This window comes from Cucurbita pepo, chromosome LG11, assembly GCF_002806865.2.
Source record: "Cucurbita pepo subsp. pepo cultivar mu-cu-16 chromosome LG11, ASM280686v2, whole genome shotgun sequence".
Lineage (NCBI taxonomy): Eukaryota > Viridiplantae > Streptophyta > Magnoliopsida > Cucurbitales > Cucurbitaceae > Cucurbita > Cucurbita pepo.
Genome location: NC_036648.1, coordinates 143,263 through 160,555, shown reverse-complemented (window position 1 = coordinate 160,555; position 17,293 = coordinate 143,263). Strand labels below are relative to the sequence as shown.

The 17,293-nt window shown below is 40.7% G+C and overlaps 5 protein-coding genes across 5 annotated transcripts; 1 reads left to right on the top strand and 4 right to left on the bottom strand.

Moving 5' to 3' along the window:
- Nucleotides 1-196: 196 nt before the first annotated feature.
- Nucleotides 197-4,884, bottom strand: LOC111804951 (glutamate--glyoxylate aminotransferase 2-like). Its single transcript, XM_023689792.1, has 14 exons — nucleotides 4,254-4,884; nucleotides 3,777-3,942; nucleotides 3,621-3,686; nucleotides 3,376-3,493; nucleotides 2,933-3,014; nucleotides 2,711-2,798; nucleotides 2,476-2,634; nucleotides 1,586-1,759; nucleotides 1,366-1,497; nucleotides 1,164-1,229; nucleotides 991-1,055; nucleotides 808-899; nucleotides 562-718; nucleotides 197-451 (listed from the first exon to the last, which is right to left on the bottom strand). Exons 2-14 carry the CDS (start codon nucleotides 3,891-3,893, stop codon nucleotides 346-348), a joined length of 1,422 nt encoding a protein of 473 aa, XP_023545560.1. The 5' UTR covers nucleotides 3,894-3,942; nucleotides 4,254-4,884; the 3' UTR covers nucleotides 197-345.
- Nucleotides 4,885-5,128: 244 nt separating this feature from the next.
- LOC111804952 (lipase-like) lies at nucleotides 5,129-7,773 on the bottom strand. The gene is made up of 8 exons (XM_023689793.1): nucleotides 7,350-7,773; nucleotides 7,164-7,258; nucleotides 6,979-7,082; nucleotides 6,769-6,869; nucleotides 6,584-6,687; nucleotides 5,902-6,339; nucleotides 5,664-5,795; nucleotides 5,129-5,430 (listed from the first exon to the last, which is right to left on the bottom strand). The coding sequence occupies exons 1-8, from the start codon at nucleotides 7,599-7,601 to the stop codon at nucleotides 5,271-5,273; spliced, it is 1,386 nt and encodes a 461-aa protein (XP_023545561.1). The 5' UTR covers nucleotides 7,602-7,773; the 3' UTR covers nucleotides 5,129-5,270.
- Nucleotides 7,774-9,536: 1,763 nt separating this feature from the next.
- Nucleotides 9,537-11,872, bottom strand: LOC111805725. The gene is made up of 7 exons (XM_023690930.1): nucleotides 11,441-11,872; nucleotides 11,267-11,353; nucleotides 10,976-11,188; nucleotides 10,706-10,870; nucleotides 10,393-10,446; nucleotides 10,152-10,298; nucleotides 9,537-10,063 (listed from the first exon to the last, which is right to left on the bottom strand). Exons 1-7 carry the CDS (start codon nucleotides 11,657-11,659, stop codon nucleotides 9,686-9,688), a joined length of 1,263 nt encoding a protein of 420 aa, XP_023546698.1. The 5' UTR covers nucleotides 11,660-11,872; the 3' UTR covers nucleotides 9,537-9,685.
- A 678-nt stretch (nucleotides 11,873-12,550) lies between these two features.
- Nucleotides 12,551-13,553, bottom strand: LOC111806025. Its single transcript, XM_023691352.1, has one exon. It carries the CDS (start codon nucleotides 13,199-13,201, stop codon nucleotides 12,707-12,709), a length of 495 nt encoding a protein of 164 aa, XP_023547120.1. The 5' UTR covers nucleotides 13,202-13,553; the 3' UTR covers nucleotides 12,551-12,706.
- A 354-nt stretch (nucleotides 13,554-13,907) lies between these two features.
- Nucleotides 13,908-17,196, top strand: LOC111805140 (cysteine-rich receptor-like protein kinase 2). The gene is made up of 7 exons (XM_023690049.1): nucleotides 13,908-15,249; nucleotides 15,359-15,472; nucleotides 15,596-15,735; nucleotides 15,809-16,019; nucleotides 16,098-16,332; nucleotides 16,421-16,571; nucleotides 16,658-17,196. The coding sequence occupies exons 1-7, from the start codon at nucleotides 14,484-14,486 to the stop codon at nucleotides 16,991-16,993; spliced, it is 1,953 nt and encodes a 650-aa protein (XP_023545817.1). The 5' UTR covers nucleotides 13,908-14,483; the 3' UTR covers nucleotides 16,994-17,196.
- Nucleotides 17,197-17,293: the final 97 nt, after the last annotated feature.

Below are 17,293 nucleotides of genomic sequence, written 5' to 3'. Positions count from 1 at the left end.
CTTTAGAAGATATATACTGATTATTAAGTAATTTTCCTTTCATTATTTTACTTATCTACCCCTTCTACCATTTTTTATTATTATTATTCTATAAATATGAATTGACTACATACCGCATAACAACCACTAAACTATTCCATATTATTATTCTTATTATTATTTACTTGAGCCAATTGAATTTTGAACTCTTCTTAAATTGTTTGAAAAAGTGCATTTCCTTGATGTTAAGGGTAGAGAAGGTTAAGACGGCCTGGAGTTCACGAAGACCACTGAACACAGCTTATGATGAAGGTCCTATATTTAGTCTCTCCCATACACACCAAAAGAAAGAAAAAGAAAGATCCACTAAGCGTATTGTTCCATGAACTCATCGTTGAACTTTTTAAAGCTAGCCATGATCGCCGGCATCTCCTCCTCCGGCGGCAAGATGGTTGTTCGCAAATGGAAGACCCTGCAGAACCCATAAACACAAAAGGAGTGTTAACATCTTCTACTATTCTTCTCAAAACAACCCACTCCCACTAATTTAGTGTTGTTATGGAAGGGAAAACGAGAGAGTACCCTTGTTTCTGTCCGAATCCTGAGCCGGGGACTGTCGAAATTCCAGTAGCTTCCAGAAGCTTGAGACAGTAGAAGACATCAGCTGCTTTTCCTGCTGTTTTTGCTGCCTCTATTGCTTTTGGAGGCAGCTTGATTTGAGGGAACGAATACATGGCTCCTACAATACCCCCAATTTTCTCCCTTTTATATTTCTTTCGTTCAATCACTATTCTTCTTATTATAACAACACACCACCCATGTTCTTACCTTCAGTGAAGTTGCAGACTACATTCTTGCAGCTGTTAAAACCATCTGTCATTATCCTTGCCCTTCTCCTCAGTGACTCCAGGATCCCTTTGCTACATTCATTCTCATGGTTCATATTTCATTATTACTACTATTTTGATATCATCAGAAATAGATAAACGTTCAAATACCATATAGGCATACCTTTCACGATGATATTGCTCATAGGATATGTCTCCAGGTTTGGGTGGATTGACCATGAGCCCCATCTACATTGTACAAAATAAGTCATTCTTGTAAAAACATGCTACATGAATTCAGGCTTCGACACGTCCGTCTCTGAAATATAATGACTAGTACTAACAAACAAAACTTACAAACACTTGTGCAGGAACATTTGGACTGAGTGATATTGACGCAACCTTGTAGATCTCATCCACTGTCTGCAGGCAGCATTAAAAGTACATGTACACAGAATTTGGATGGTGAGTGTGACAGAAGCAAAGATGGGAGGAGGACTCTGGTCTGGTGACTACATGACCACAAAGAAAGTTCAAGAACCAAATCCTAGTACCAAACCTGAGGAGGAATGTTCGTCATTTCAAAGTATCCACCACGTTGTCCGCACTCGCCCAAATATCCCTTTGACACAGTGTGGAACGATACGAGCTGAAGTTCCTTGCTGATGGGAGGCCCCATATCCATCAATACCTTCCATATGGTAAATAAGGCTACTTAATACAAATACACAGGTAGAGAGGAACATGTTTACTATGTTCTAGTGGCACTGTCACCAAACCTTTTTAGAACTAATGAAGGGTCGTTCATCCTGATAGATGTTTTGCTGATAAACTTCATCACCAAGTACAGCAAGATTTTCTTGAAAACAGAAGTTCAATATTTCTCTTAAATTTGCTTCACTAAGGCATTGACCAGTTGGGTTACCAGGGTTTATGATTACCATTGCTCTTACCTGGTCGTTTGACAGAATATAAGAGGGATTAGGTCGTGAACACAAACAATACATTTACATGGAATTATCTAACACACAAAATTATCCAAATATGCTGTAATGACTGGGATTGGGATGAAATATAACGATATATGTATCTAAAGTATAGATATGTAACAATCTAAGTCCATCCAAGCCCACCGTTGGCAGATATTGTCTGCTTTGGTCTGTTAGTATCGCTGTTAGCCTCGTGATTTTTAAAAGGCGTCTGTTAGCTAGAAGTTTCTACACCCTTATAAGAAATGTTTTGTTATCCTCTCCAATTGATCAAATCCCACCCCCTTAGAAATCCAGCGTTCTCGCTGGCACACCGCTCGGTGTCTGGCTCTGAAACCATTTGTAACAGCTCAAGCCTACCGTAGCAGATATTGTCCGCTTTGGCCCTCACATATCGCTGTCAGCCTCACGATTTTAAAACACATTAAGGAGAGGTTTCCACATCCTTGTAAAGAATGTTTCTTTCTCCTCTCCAACCGATGTGGGATCTCACAACATCTGAGCAACAAGGAACTGATGAATCCCAGAAGGTGTCTTAGCTTTTGAATTGTTGTGACTAAAATACCAGATACATGAGTGTGCATTGAAGTTTCACCAATCCCGTTTCAGATACAGGCATCATCACCCAACATTAAACACAATTCTTCGAGTATCAAAAAGCGTTAAAGAGCTATACTAACCATGATTCCTTGAGAGCGAGCTTGTGCTACAGACTGACGAAGATCATTGACATCAAGACCCCAGTTTGAGCTCTCATCTAAATAATATGGAACCAAGGAACCACCATACAGAGCAATTGTTGCCGAATAAAGAGGGTATTGAGGGACTGGAACGAGAATCTGGCAACACGAAGAAATGTAAGGCAACATACCAATAAAAAAAAAAGAACTGAAAGGATAAAAGAAGATACATCACCCCATCGCCTTCACCATGGATTATAGTATTCAGTATCTGCATCACCCCTTTGCTGGCTCCATCTGTGAGATATATCAGTTCTGGATCACTGTCATTTAAGCATGCTGCAGTGAGCATTCTCTTGAGAACAAAGGTTAAAATTTATTGGCTCACCATCAAGTCAATATATCGGGGTCAGGAAAAATTTAGATCTTCTTATATCTATAGCTAGCACAGTTATACCTCGGATAGCCATCACGCCTTTCTATGAACTCCGCCACCTCCTTTCTTACTCCTGGATTTCCTCGGGAATCACTGTAGGCACCTGAAAGAGTAGCCAAGAGATGAATTTTTTTGTCAAGGCTGGTATGCCTGAGCTCTTCACTTTTGACACCTCAACTGAATAATTTTAAACTCAATGGTACCTTTAGGTGGTGGCTAATGGCGATAAGTAGAATACAAGCAATGGTCAAGAAATTTAAGGAAACATACTAATTTGGTGGCAAGAACGGAGTAATAAACAAAGCCCGTGGTATCTATATTTATTGATAACACACACTCGGATAATATGGCCATATGTAAAGAGAATTCTTATATTATCAACAGAACATCAGAGGCTGTAAAAAAGGGATTATGTAGAAATGGCTTCATGGAATGAATAAGTTCTTTCGTACGAAGTAACATACCTAAACCACCCTCAATCATTGAAAGATAATGTTTGGCCCTGGCAATTGCATCAGGAGGAAATAATTGTTCTACATTGGGATCATCTAGAAGAAATGGGGCTTGGCAAAGAGCAATTACCTGGGGAAGAACAATATATATTTTAATTATTGAGTTGGTATTATGCAACAAGGTATTGCTAAGCAACTCAAGTCATTAATAGCAGTAAGTGTGAAAATCACCACAGAAGAAGGAAGTTGAAGTGAACCTGACGGGGAAAGGTCAAAGGCTTTTGGCCAAGAGCGTGAGGGTTCCCAACATTTGTGAAGATAATCTGGAAATTGTGAAAGCAAAAACAAAGATGATATGGATGAGAAGAAAATTTTGAAGAAAAATAAATGAAACAGATGAGAAGCATTCAAACCTTTTTCCCTTCTTTCTGAAGCTGAGAGGCTCGAAGATACAGTTCTCCTCTGACGGCATATTGCACCTTTTTCACATTCTCGTTTATGGACTCGTAATCTAATGCTTTTGGACCCATTTTTTGAGATAGTAAAACACACAGCTCCCTTTCGGTCTTCAAATAACACCTGATAAAACAACATTTCATGAACTTCCAGCACTCCTCAGTAACCATAGAACACAAAATAATTTTCTCCCAATAAGATTTCTCCCTCTTCGTTTACCCCCCTTAATTACTCCATCACTTTTCTTTATTTCATCCTTACTTCCTTAGAAAACTTCCTTAGAAACCTCAGTCTCCACCCTCATAATTTGAACAATAATACATAAGAGATTCACGAGCAACCAAAACAGAAAAACCCCTCTGTTTAAAAACCCGTTTCTTGCCATAATTTTTCTAAAGCAATGCAACAAATACATTAGCTTCCCTTCTAGGTACCTTTCTTCCAACTTTGGTCGCTTTTCTTGGACTCGGATTCCTTCGAGTATGGTACTGAATTTCAGCTTCTTCTTCTCTGTATCTCTATCTCCCTCTCTCTTCTTCTCAATAGGAAAGAAAAGTTTCACAGGAGTAGTTATTTATTCATCTTTTTTTTCCCCCACTACTCGAGCCACTCGTCACTCTGAGACATATCCTTGCTGTAAAATTTGGACACTAATCTCCTCCTTGTGTTTTCTTTTCGCTTACCGACAAACGGAGGCCGGTCAGCGATCAGAAATGGCGGTTGTCGTTAGTGGGTGTTCATGCAATGCTCCCAGTTGGAGGTTGGAGCAATATATTGGGTGTGGAAGGCGACGAAGAGTTTGATCGACCAAGTGGCGATATAAGATGCCATGTGCCTATCTAATCATGAACCACCCCTTCAACAATACCATCTACCCTCTTCAATTCTCTTCCCTTTCCTGAAAACTCAGAACAAACTTCTTCTAATCTCTGCCTCAGATGCATATAATATCAACGACACCGCTCCAACAACTGTTTCCATTTCAACGCAACACCAGAAACTCACTCTCAATCTCCTGATGTCAGTCAAGTTCCACATTGTCCAAGTGGTGCAATCTCATGAGTTTACTCATTAAGGTCCACCCCATTTCATCTCTCCGCTTGATAAATTATGTTCTTACGTACTCATTGTCTATCATTTTATTTGGTTCATTCCCTGGTTTTCAGAAGTGCATTCGGGCAAGCAAATTTTTCATTGAATAGCTTTCCTAAATTTCAATTACATGAAACTGAAAACAAAATCGTTAATGGTTTAGCCTACTCTCTCAAGAAACGCCAGTTAGTACTACAATTGATGGACAGGGAAGAAATTCAGAAAACAGAAGAGACTTTTTTATTTACATGAAAGGTGGAAAAGAATGAGGTAACAAAAGGTTGTATGGCATAGTAGATGCAATAACTTTTGTTCCAATTCCCTAGTAGTAGTGCTATTTTAAGCAACAATAACAGCGCCTATGGGTGAGGTTGGTTTGGCAAGGTTGGGGGGTTCTTCCTGAACACATGTTTTCTACAACGTTCAAAAATGGCATCATATATGAGATCAAATTGAACTCCTGCTCTCTCCCGATTCACTATGAACATTATGTGATCCCCTTCAATTACTTTGTAATACCTGCAATTTTAATCAAACCTTACATTAAGATTTCACCCGAGCCTTCAAGTATTGCATGCAAAAGCCAGAATATAAAAATAAGAGAACGCTTTGAAGGCACAACTATGCTTTAACTGGAAGTGGATGGCTGCATGATATTATGCTTATAAATTCTAAATGATAACAATTGCGTTTCAAGCATGGAAATTAGGATTTCGGACAGGGAAAAGGAATTTGAGGCTGTTTCAACTAACCAGATACCAGGTTCGAGGGGTTTACAATCTGACTCGTCAAATACATGACGATTTGGATGCTCAACTGGAAAGCGTGGGTGAGTCATGGAAATGGTGTTGAGTGCACCATCATTGTCCTGCCAATCTTCATCTCTGCAAAAACATTACTGTTATGTTCTGCTAGCATGATGTTATTGTTTTATTCATAAATCAAATCCAAAGATGGAAGGAATTTCTTGCTACTTATTTCTTCACACACCTGTAGCCTTTGTAAGGGGGAGCGACATCAGAAGGATGGCGCCATTGACTCATCTGCAGAACTCTGATAAAGAACAAGGGATGGATTCTGAATATGCTTGATGGAACTGTGACCCCCAAAATCTTCCTAGTGCACTTGGTTACATAGTTAAAATAGTATGTATCAGGAAAGGTCTGTAAGTCGCTGTTTAGACGGATGGAGCCCTGTATGGTAAGATCAGGGAGGATCCAATCTCCAGAGGCAAATGGCCCAGAATTTCCCTTGAGACAATCAAGAAGTCCCCAAATACCCATTTTCTTCCGTGACATGTTGAAGTGATCAAACCCAAAGTTATAATATGCTTTCAACCAGGGTATATCAATCCAATCATATATTATGACGCCCAGGCGGCACAGCTGTAGCAGGCATACAGGCTTCATTGATCTCCCATCTTCTGGCCTGGAACAAGTTGAGAAGAAAGGGACTAACATGGTTAGACTTGACTGTGTAAGCATGTTGCAAATATTGAGTAGGTAATATGTGATGTTTAAAACCTAAAACTAACCAGTATCATTCAATTTCAAGCATGTAATTGGTTAGACTCAACCACAAGCATTTTGCAATAATTGTCTCCCAAGCTTCTAAAAGTTGTGATTCAATGAAATCAACTAGAAGATATGTTTCAACCAATAAAGGAACTTACTGCATCCCATCCAAGTAGGTCCTGGTAGTCCCATTGAATACTCCTGACAAGGACGTGATGCTTATTACCCAGTTTTCCGTGGTGTTCTCATGCCCCTTGAATGCCTGAACCAATAAGAATATGTGAGCATCTCAATCTTTCAGACACGTGTTGTGGACAAAGATTAAACTCTATATTTCCCTAACCTTATCAGCGAGCATTTGCTGGAGTAGTCGGACGACCTGAGCTCCGGCAGAATGCCCCACAAAGTGAATAGGATGATCTTCATCCCATTCAGGATAGTGTCCTGCAAAATACCAATTCCAATAAGAAGATCGGTTTAAAGAAAGGCCGCTATGCAGGGCAAACAGTTATTTGGAATTTGGGAGTATATGAAGTTGAAAAGGACGGGAAACCTAGTTCATAAACCCGCCCAAACTGGGAATGGCCATAGGCCTTGCTATGTTCTTCCCCATAATCGACTCGTCCGCCTTTCAGATAATAGAACAATTCCCGAGCCCTGAGAAATCAAAACCCGGACGTAAGAATCAGAACACAAAAGCATGAAGGGAATTGAAGATTGAATTGATGAAGTATTCACCTATCATGAACGCTGGTTAAGGATCCTAGATCAGGCACAAGCACCCTATCGTCCTTCTTCTCCGCACCCGCAAAGTAGGACAAACCTCCCAATCTCTGCGGAAATGGAAGGGGGAGGGATAATGAGAGGTTAGGAGGGACATAATAGCATGGGGAGAAGAAACGAAAGGAAAGATGGGTTACTTACTCCTTGGCCGAAACCAAAAATTCCATGGACTAATACAATAGGAGGGAGGGTGTGGGGATTGGGTATGGTTGTGGTGGAAAAATCCTGTTTGTTCTCAACTTTGGGGGAAGGAGACAGAAAGCGTCGGTTGAAGGTTTGAGAAAGATCCCCAGCGACGGCTGAGCTAAAAATGTAAAACCCATACACCAAATGAACAAAAGAGCTAAGAAATAACTCGGTGAAATGCAAGGCATCAATCCAGAGACGAATCATACTGGCGAATTCAGCGAAAGAAAAGAAAACAGGAGAGCCTTCTTCAACCCTAGAAACAACAGGCGAGGGGCCGAAGGAAGGCTCTTCTGCTGCAACCGGGAGGCTTCAACTCTTCTCCTATATATCACTGAGAACCTAAACAACCATGGGGGAGGGGAGGAGGGAATAGGCGCCTTATATATAATATATATATATATATATATAAAAGAAAAAAAAAAATAGAAAAATGGTTTCCCCCACAATATTCTCACTCTTCTTTTATCCATTTCACATGCGGATTATTAACCAATCAGCTGTCCGTTTGGTCCAACAGCAGACCCCAAAAAGCTCAAAGCTCAAATTTTTAGGCAATGTTAAAATGGAGCTCGTATTTCCGAGTGGGATTATTTCCTGACCCCTCTCAAAATTGTCCACCTAAGAAACAATATAAATATATTTGTGGGTTTCAATAAGAGTGTGCCGTGCTGGATCCTACCTGGAAGCTTTCTCAGCCGACCAATCTTCCCAACTGTATTCTTATCCCTTCTATCCACTCCATGTTTTTCATTGTTCCCTTCCTTTTTTTTTTTTTTTTTTTTTTTTTTTTTTTTNGCAATTAAAAAAAAAGAACATGTAATTCAGAAAACGATTATTGTAAAAGAAATAAAATAAATGAAAAAGGAAGCATGAATGGTTGGTAGTTTAAAAATGAAATGAATGGGAGACTGGGTCCCACTTCTAGAATAATCAGGTATGATAATGTAAATAAATTGCAATTTTATGATAGGGAAATGTGAAGTACAGAAGCCACGTGTGTAGTGGATGCCCAAAAATTAGATGCGTATAAGATCTTCACACATGAATGTTCTGGAACTCCTCACCATAATTATTTTCAATTATTTTCGTCATTTTTTATATTTTCTTTTAACTTAATTGTCTTCCAATCGTTCCGCGGCGTCCGCATATACTTATTTTCATCCCTCTATTTTATTTCTTGCGATTTTTAATCAATTAAATATTAAATTCATTAAGCTTTACCTTCACATTTTTATTATAAGCTTTTAATTTAATCATTTGAAAATTTATTTAAAAAAAAAACGTGATTTTATGTGTGTTTTNCCTGTCAATAAAATATATTAAAAGGGAAGGGTATTTGTGTCAAAAAAAAATATATATATATATAAATGCAGCAGTATTGGTAAACAAGAAGGGCCAGCTGTCAACGTGCCTACAAATCGGCCCATATGGATCGGTTGGCCCATAACATTTAATTCTACAAAAATCAGTACATATTTTACTTGAATTAGTTTCAATTATTTGTGATAATTAATAATATGGGCAACCAATTATGTTTAGGTGTGGAGTGCACCCCACTTGCAAAGAAACTAATATTTCTCTTGAAGCTTTTTAATATATGCATGCATTAAAACTATATATTACATATTAAAATTCATAGATTAATTTGTGTGACCTATTCCATAGGATCATGCATTCAATTGCACACCCTTTCTTTTTCATTTTTTTTTTTCACATGAAGTTTAATTATGATATGTCCTGTAATGTGGTGGAAGAATAATACAAGGCATGCACTTCTCTATTATGTTATCTTCGAGACAAAGATAGATCCCCAATTGATTGTACACCAAGCATTCATCATTTTCTACTTCAATACATTATTCTATTTTTTTTATACACATTATTACTATTATTATTATGATTCTTCTTTTGAGTACAAGATGTGGAGGCTATTATTATAAAGTATGATTGATATACTTAGTTGAATTGCATGCCATATATTTTTTTAATTATAATCCATCAATATCGCTATTTCTTTGCCCGCAATTTACAAATATAAAGTCCTAAGGAAGGTGGTGATATTAATATTCATCACCAATTACTAAATTTTGTAAAAGAAATGAATGAATATAAAAGCCTAGAAAAAAAAGAAANAAAAAATGGCGCCAAATTAGAGGACTATTTTCCAAAAACATTCAACACCCCTTTATCGGTAATCGGTATATCACCCCCCACGAATAAATTTGAATAATTTAGAGAGAAAATAGAAAAAAATAAAAGTATATTTACCCTTTTGGCCCTGTGTAGTGTCAAGGGCATCGGCCGTTTCGACCCGGTCCACCGTAGTAAAAGTAGTTTCCCCAAACGGTGTTGATCCCACCTTGAATGTCGTAGCAGTTGGGATGGTCCGCCAAAACCACCAAGTTGGATAATGGAACCAAGCTGTTGTCCCAATCCACCACCTGCAGGTTCCGAAAGTAGGAGGCTTTTCCGAATCCCTCGCCGGCGAAATGCCCACTCCCCATCTCTGTAGTGGTGTGGAATCCCGACGGACTTGAATTCACCACCTCTCCCCCGAATTGCACCATTGTTGCATGGTCCTGTAAATGGGTGAAGAGGAAGGACGGCCAGTACCCCACCAAAACTCCCGACCCGAATTCCAGCCACCAATTTCCATGCTTCGGATCCTACACCCATTTATTTATTTATTTATTTATTTATTTATTAAGAAGTCCGAAGAAAAAGTTGAGATAGAAGCGGATTCAAATGCTGCACCTTCCAGACCAACAAGCTGATGTCGAATTGACCGCCGTCAAACGAAGACGTTGGAGAAATTGCAGCCCCAATTGCAATTTTGTTGTTTGTCTGGACAAACCCCGAGCATAGCAAATTGTAACACCCGGTTGCTTGGTATGCATCCGACTGTCATAAAATTCATCTCAATATCAGCCCATATTTTGTTACGCAGGTAAGGGATGGAAGAAAGCAGAGAGCGTTTTGTTGATGGGTTACTCACGGTCCAGTAAGTAAAAAATCTTGGGTAATTGTCTCCATACAGTTCTGGACTAACCTGTGGATCCAAATTTCAAAAGCATTGGCATCCATCCTTTAAATGGAAAAAGCAAATAAAATGGTCTCTTTTGAAATTCACTTTAGTCAAATTCTTTGTCGGCCTACATCTTTTGCTTTTTTTTTTTTTTTTTTTTTTTTTTTTTTTTTTTTTTTTTTTTTTTTTTTTTTTTTTTTTTTTTTTTTTTTTTTTTTTTTTTTTTTTTTTTTTTTNGACAAGGATAAAAGACGAGGTTTTTGTAACATAGGGAAAGACATACCTGCCAACCAGCTTCAATGGTGTTGAGATCGTCGCCGAAGGAGCCGGAGATGACCCACATTTGCGATAAGCTGAATTCATACTGATCGGCGACTCGTGGTGCCCACACATTGATGCTTGCTTTCGCCCCGAAGTAGTGATCGCCGGTCACGTATCCCACAGCGTGCTGGTTGTAAAAGGAAAAAAAAAAAAAAAGGCATGAGAGAGTGAATGGTCACCTTCAAGCTAAAGCAATCCGCATGTATTCTGTTACTTTTGTTGGAAATCGTACCTCATGCCCGTCGCTGCTTGTTTCTCTCCTAACCCATCTTCTTACTTTCCTTCCAAACATCTGAAAAGAGGTAGCTCTTAACATGTCTTCCTCAGTTGTTCTTCTTATTGGGACGGTTCCCTCTGGGCAATTTTCTCCATTCATGCTCCATAATTGGAAGCTCTCTGTCACCGTCCTAGGCGGCTTATGCCCTTCTGGTCTCTCTGGCGGATCCTGCAAATCCAGACAAGAGCTTAGACTTAGATTCCCCTTGAATTCGGGTGCAACCAACGTAAACTGCGATTTGATTACCAATGGTATCTGCCCTTTCAACTTGGGATGATCAAATGCGGGTTGCAGGTGAGATAAAACGCAATCTATGAGGTCCCCATCAGGACTCTGCATTAAGAAAAACCCGGTCTTGTTTATTGTGGAAACAGAGGAAGTGCAGAAACAGAGTAGATACAATTGGAATTGAGTAGTAACCTGAATTGTGTGGAGGGCAGGCTTGTTGATGTTGTCCAAGCGAGCCCTTATCATCTTGAGCTTGTTTAATTCCTGTTGGGGATGGAAGGTCTGATTTGTGGCGTGGGTTTGGGTTGGCGAGGAGTGCAGCGGAGTTATTGTGGAAGTAAGAAGAAGCAAAAGAAGCAAGGCAAAAACGGGAATGGGTTGGGAGATGTTGAAGCAGGCGGAGGAGGCCATGCTCAGGCGGCGTCCAAGCGTTGATCGACGAGAGAGGTAGAAATCAAAGCAAGGAGATTTGGAGCATTGTAGGAGGTTTGAAAGGAAGGGGAAGAAGAAAAAGAGGGTTAGAATTTGGGTATAGGAAATGTGAGTGTGGGGCTGAGTGTTATAAGTAGTTGGGTAGTGATGGAAATGATGATGGGTTCTCCTTTTTCCCCTTAAAGAGAGGGAGAGAGAGAGAGTGTTCCCAGTCTCCAATACAAGGACCGGAAGAAACTTTAGCTTTTGAGATTAAAGGGGGCAACAATATGAATATATGAATATATGAATATATGAATATATGAGAATATACGAATATGAATTGTTTGGAGGGGCGGTGGGTTCTTCTCCGTCAGTACTGAGATAGAGATGGTGTCAAATCATGTAAAATGGAATTGTTGGGACACCCACACACAATGCATACTACTTACTGCGAAAGCTGAAGGCTTTGTGAAGGCTTTGTGTGTGTTTGCAATAGAAATTGAAGTAAAATAAACGGTAAAAAGTGCATTGGAAGGATGAGAAAGAAAAGGAAGCGTGGAAGTGGAAGAAGGATGTTGTTTGAACAATGATTTTGTCTAAAGCGGGCGTGGCTGTGCTCTCTTCGCTCGCCTTCCCCACTTTCTATTTATTAGTAACCCAATTTTTGGCGAATGCTACATGTGTATATATATATATATTTATTTATTTATTTATTTGCGAACCATAATAGTTGAATAAGTTTTGGGTGTAACTGGAGTGGGCTTTCGGAAAGGCCCATCAGTGCTCCAACAACAATACACATTCACATTGGTGCGTAGGCTATGTGTTGCGTGGGGGTTTGCAGAATAGGATAGAAAATGATAGGACATTAGAAAGAAGAAAAGATGATGAGATATTAGAAGAGAAAAAGGCAGAAGGGGATTCCTTCTGAATGCTCTTGCCTTCTTCTTCCATTTCATAAATTCAAACCAACCAAGAATGAAACATCAAGGAACAGGCTCAACCCAACCCAAACCAAACCACTACACAAAGGGAGTCCGGATTTCAGTGCCACCGAATCAAACTAGACAAATACAAGCAGTTGCTCGTCATTTTGCGCATCCTCACGTTTCTTCGGGTAACCGGTGAACTTAACCCACTCTCCTCCACCGCATCGTCGCATGTCACGTAATCGGTCAATGCCGCTGAGAGGTTAATGCCGAGGCTACCCTTGTCGTGGCTTTTCATGTTTGAAATGGAGGTCTGCAGGCTGCTGAATGCGTCGTCGTAAACCTCCAGGCAAACTTCCATGGCCGATGTCTTGTCGCGCCGGGCCTGTCCCATCGCCTTGTACGTCTGCACCATCAATAGCCTGATCGTGGCCTCGAGGACCACCGATGGGTCCTCCCGGCCCCTAGCCACAGAGCGACACAAGACCGGGTAGTCCGCCTTCTGGCAGATGTCCATTCCAATTTTGAGATTGAAAAATGCGTGGGCAGTGAAGCACATACACGCCATAATGGCCACAAGCAACGAAGAGCATGAAGTTGTGGAAGCCATTATGTGTATTCGAACCCCTGCAATCCGAAGGGTGTCTCGCTGCGCCTGGATTCAAGGACACAGGAGGCTATTCCTTGAACTCGAAATATTTGGTTTCGTTTCGAGCCTGTTGAGTACAGAGAAGGATTGTTAGCATTATATAGTGGAGGGGTGTTGGGTTGGTTGGCCTTCATTGTAGCGATGGCAGGGCATCCCATGCGTTGCGTTCTTTTCCATATCACAACCGCTCATCGTACGCATTTATCTCTCTCTCTCTCGACCATTGGTTTGACCAACTAATCCGCCTCTCCATGTGGATCTAAACATCTTCATATTTTGTCACTCACTCACTCCCCAGGCATGAGCGAGATGACATAGATATTGTTCCTATTTTTATGGGGGGAAAAAAACACAAAACAAAGGATTCCACTGTTTTAATGGAGTAGTTGGGTTGGGGTTGACCATTCATCCTTCTCCTCCCACCAATCGCCTGCTTTTCTTTTCAACCATGGCATCATTCTGATACCAAAATACAGAGGTTTGTATATTTGAGAGGATTTGATGTTGAATAATTTATGTCAACTCACCACATTAATTATTCCTTTCCCTTCAATTTAAAGTCGTCTCTTTCTTATTCATCACACAAAACAACGACTCATCCATTTTTTCAAACATCTATAATACTTTAAATAAAGATAAAAAAAAAGAAGTGAGAGGTCAGTTTTGGCTTTTAGTCCAACGTGGTGGCGTTGAGAGTCAACTTCCAAGTTTTTGAACGGATAAGCACTGAATCAAACAAACATTTTTCCTGTTTTCTTTTTACTGTCCTTTTTGAGTGTTTACATATATTTGGGCATCGTCAGAATTGAAAAATATGTCCATTTGAAGTTGCGGCTCAGTGCTCCACCGCCCAACCAAGCCAGCACATGCCATCTTATTCAAGGCTATCCCTTTGACTTTCTATTCAACCCCGTGTCTCTCTCTCCCTCTCTCTCTCTCTCTCAAAACTTTAAAATTGAAGCTCCCCACCTAATATCCAATCCAAAAATTTGATCTTTCCGACTTTGATTCTGCTTAGCTTTTAGCCATATTCCAGTCATTAATCCCAGCTCAAGCTGCGTTCGACCCCAACGGAGGTGGATTCATCTTAATGCTGCTTTGCTTCTGCTACTCTCTGCCTGCATCTATCCACTAATGATCGCTCCGTTCTTTTCGAATTCACGTGCCTCTTATCTCTTATTGCTCCACATACATACTTGATTGGCCTTACAATCGGAAGCAGAGACAGGAAAGGAAGGTGACCATGAAGACTGGATCGCCACTTGTTCCCGGATGTGGGTTGTTGATTATCATCAGCGCTCTTCTGTTACTTGAAACATCGACAGTGGCAGACCCCAGATCCCAAACCGCGAAGATACTTTGTTCAACTGTGTTAGAGCATAATACAACGGCTTTTGTGCCCAATTTCGTGGGCACAATGCAAGCAATCAGTGACCAAATGCGAACTGGTGGTTTTGGAGTGGCACGTGTGGGTAAAGGGCCGGACGCCAACTACGGACTCGCTCAATGTTACGGAGATTTGTCGCTGATGGATTGTGTGTTGTGTTACGCGGAAGCCCGTACTGTCCTTCCTCAATGCTTCCCTTTCAACGGCGGCCGGATTTTCCTGGACGGCTGCTTCATGAGGGCTGAGAATTACAGCTTTTATGAGGAATTTTCAGGGCCTCTTGACAGGGCTGTGTGCGGTAACAATTCCATCACCAACTCCGTTTATGGACAGTCGACCAGGCAGGCTGTGGCCCGTGCAGTCGAAACTGCACCCAACAATGGAGGGTATGCGAGAATTCAAGTGGCTCTCCCTGGAACCCCCAATGCCTCGGTTTACTTGTTGGCTCAGTGCTGGAGGAATCTGAATCGCAGCTCCTGCACTTCCTGTTTGCAAAACGCCTCTGCTTCTATCTTGAAGTGCTTGCCTCGATCTGAAGCAAGAGCCCTCAACACAGGTTGTTTCATGAGATACTCTAATGTTGACTTCTTAAATGCAGAAGCTCAAGCAACAAGGTCAAGAGGTATGGCCTAAAATTGATGTTATACGCTATATTTCATTTCAAGTTTTCAACTACACCACTTGTACCTGGTTCGAACTTAATGTGGAAATCCCATTCACCCACTCTGCAGGCACCATTGTAGCAATTGTAGTCTCGCTGGTGAGCTCTGTTGCTGTTTTAGTCGTTGGAGTGTTGATTGGCATCTACATCTGGAATAACAGATATGTAAACAACAAACGAAGAGGTAAACTTAAAACACTGCCTTTCAATTCATTGTTAGTTCAAGTCCCAAGAACTTGAAAAACAGAACAGATTGATTACTTATTAATTGAGATCACCTGATGAGCATTTATGTATGGATTGAAAGGTTCAAACGATGTAAACAAGATGGCAAAAACACTAAACAATAGCAGCTTGAATTTCAAGTACTCTACCCTTGAAAAGGCAACAGGGTCCTTTGCGGAGGCTAACAAGCTTGGACAAGGAGGATTTGGCACCGTTTATAAGGCAAGTCTTGTTTTGTTTGCCTCAAGCATCCAACTAGTATGTATAGCTCAAACACTGAGGTCTTTATCTATAGGGAGTTCTGTCGGATGGAAGAGAGATAGCTGTGAAGAGGCTGTTCTTCAATAACAAACATAGAGCAGCAGATTTTTACAATGAAGTCAACATAATTAGCAGTGTGGAGCACAAAAATTTAGTGAGGTTGCTTGGGTGTAGTTGCTCTGGACCTGAAAGCCTGTTGGTGTATGAATTCCTTGCCAACAGGAGTCTGGACCGCTTCATTTTTGGTAAATCTTGACACCATCATTTCAATGGAATCACTTGTATCAACATTTCTTCTGATTAGCTATGGAAACTATATGCAGATGGAGAAAGAGGTAAATCGCTGAATTGGGAGAAGAGGTTTGAGATTATTGTGGGAACGGTTGAAGGGTTGGCTTACCTGCATGAGAACTCAAAAAACAAGATCATTCACAGAGACATCAAGGCCAGTAACATACTGCTGGACTCAAGGCTTCGAGCTAAAATTGCTGATTTTGGATTAGCTAGATCCTTTGAAGAAGATGTGAGCCACATCAGCACTGCCATTGCTGGAACCTTGTGTGTATTTTTCCTTTTTTGTCTTGAGAATGTTTGTATTGTTTTCTTTTTGTGAAAGTAGATCATTAAGTGGGTTGTGAATCCACAGGGGATATTTGGCGCCAGAGTACTTAGCTCATGGGCAGCTAACGGAGAAGGCAGATGTGTACAGTTTTGGTGTGGTGTTGCTGGAGACGGTGACCGGGAGACAGAACAGCAGGAGCAAAGCCTCGGACTACTTGGAAAGCATAGTACTAATTGTAAGGAACCCTGTTCTGTAGTTTCCTTTTGTAATTGGGAGTTTGTTGGAAACACAGAGAGTGGAAGTAACAAAAACATAAAACAGGCATGGAAGCACTTTCAAGCGGGAACAATGGAAAGGATATACGACCCAAACCTTATGGTTGAAGGAGATGGAAGCATGAAAGAGGAGATATTGAGAGTGGTGCAGATCGGGCTTCTTTGCACACAGGAGAGCGCATCTCTGCGACCCACAATGTCGAAGGTACTGCAGATGCTGATGAAGAAGGAAGAGAAGCTTCCGGCGCCGACCAACCCACCCTTCATGGACGAGAGGACGATGGAGCTGAACGATACCAGTGAGGACCCATCCTACTTCAACATGACGGAAGCTTCTTCCTCAGCGGCCACCGTGACCCACAGTTCATTTCATCCCAGGTAATAGTAACTGTAATAGTAATTTAGTGTTCAGGTGAGGAAGAATGTTGCAGACATTTTGGCGATAACTGTATGAACCAGCTTAATCTGAGTGCAATTCTGTGGCCCCTACAATTCCATATCCACGCGTCTGAACGGAATAAGGGGTGGCATCCAAATTGTTTTGTGCTTCCTCGTGGAAAGTTTGAATTCAACAACTCTTTTGCTTTAACAAAAAATACAACTACCGTAAATTCAACGTAGGCTCAATTATTGAAATCCCAGGCTTACGAAAAATGGGTCTTTCTTTTTCTCTCTCTCTCTC

Bases quoted from the DNA above. Each gene is read 5' to 3' on its own strand.
- LOC111804951 (XM_023689792.1), bottom strand. From the start codon at position 3,893: ATGGGTCCAAAAGCATTAGATTACGAGTCCATAAACGAGAATGTGAAA. The intron at 1,056-1,163 runs GTAAGTTTTGTT...TGTACAATGTAG, and splicing joins ATGTTCCTGCACAAGTGTTT to ATGGGGCTCATGGTCAATCC. The intron at 900-990 runs GTATGCCTATAT...GAATGAATGTAG, and splicing joins GAGCAATATCATCGTGAAAG to CAAAGGGATCCTGGAGTCAC.
- LOC111804952 (XM_023689793.1), bottom strand. From the start codon at position 7,601: ATGATTCGTCTCTGGATTGATGCCTTGCATTTCACCGAGTTATTTCTT. The intron at 7,259-7,349 runs GTAAGTAACCCA...CCATTTCCGCAG, and splicing joins TTTTTGGTTTCGGCCAAGGA to AGATTGGGAGGTTTGTCCTA. The intron at 5,431-5,663 runs GTTAGTTGAAAC...TTAAAATTGCAG, and splicing joins CCCCTCGAACCTGGTATCTG to GTATTACAAAGTAATTGAAG.
- LOC111805725 (XM_023690930.1), bottom strand. From the start codon at position 11,659: ATGGCCTCCTCCGCCTGCTTCAACATCTCCCAACCCATTCCCGTTTTT. The intron at 10,871-10,975 runs GTACGATTTCCA...TTTTACAACCAG, and splicing joins CAAGCAGCGACGGGCATGAG to CACGCTGTGGGATACGTGAC. The intron at 10,064-10,151 runs GTGCAGCATTTG...AAATGGGTGTAG, and splicing joins TCAGCTTGTTGGTCTGGAAG to GATCCGAAGCATGGAAATTG.
- LOC111806025 (XM_023691352.1), bottom strand. From the start codon at position 13,201: ATGGCTTCCACAACTTCATGCTCTTCGTTGCTTGTGGCCATTATGGCG.
- LOC111805140 (XM_023690049.1), top strand. From the start codon at position 14,484: ATGAAGACTGGATCGCCACTTGTTCCCGGATGTGGGTTGTTGATTATC. The intron at 16,020-16,097 runs GTAAATCTTGAC...AACTATATGCAG, and splicing joins TCTGGACCGCTTCATTTTTG to ATGGAGAAAGAGGTAAATCG. The intron at 16,572-16,657 runs GTAAGGAACCCT...AACATAAAACAG, and splicing joins TGGAAAGCATAGTACTAATT to GCATGGAAGCACTTTCAAGC.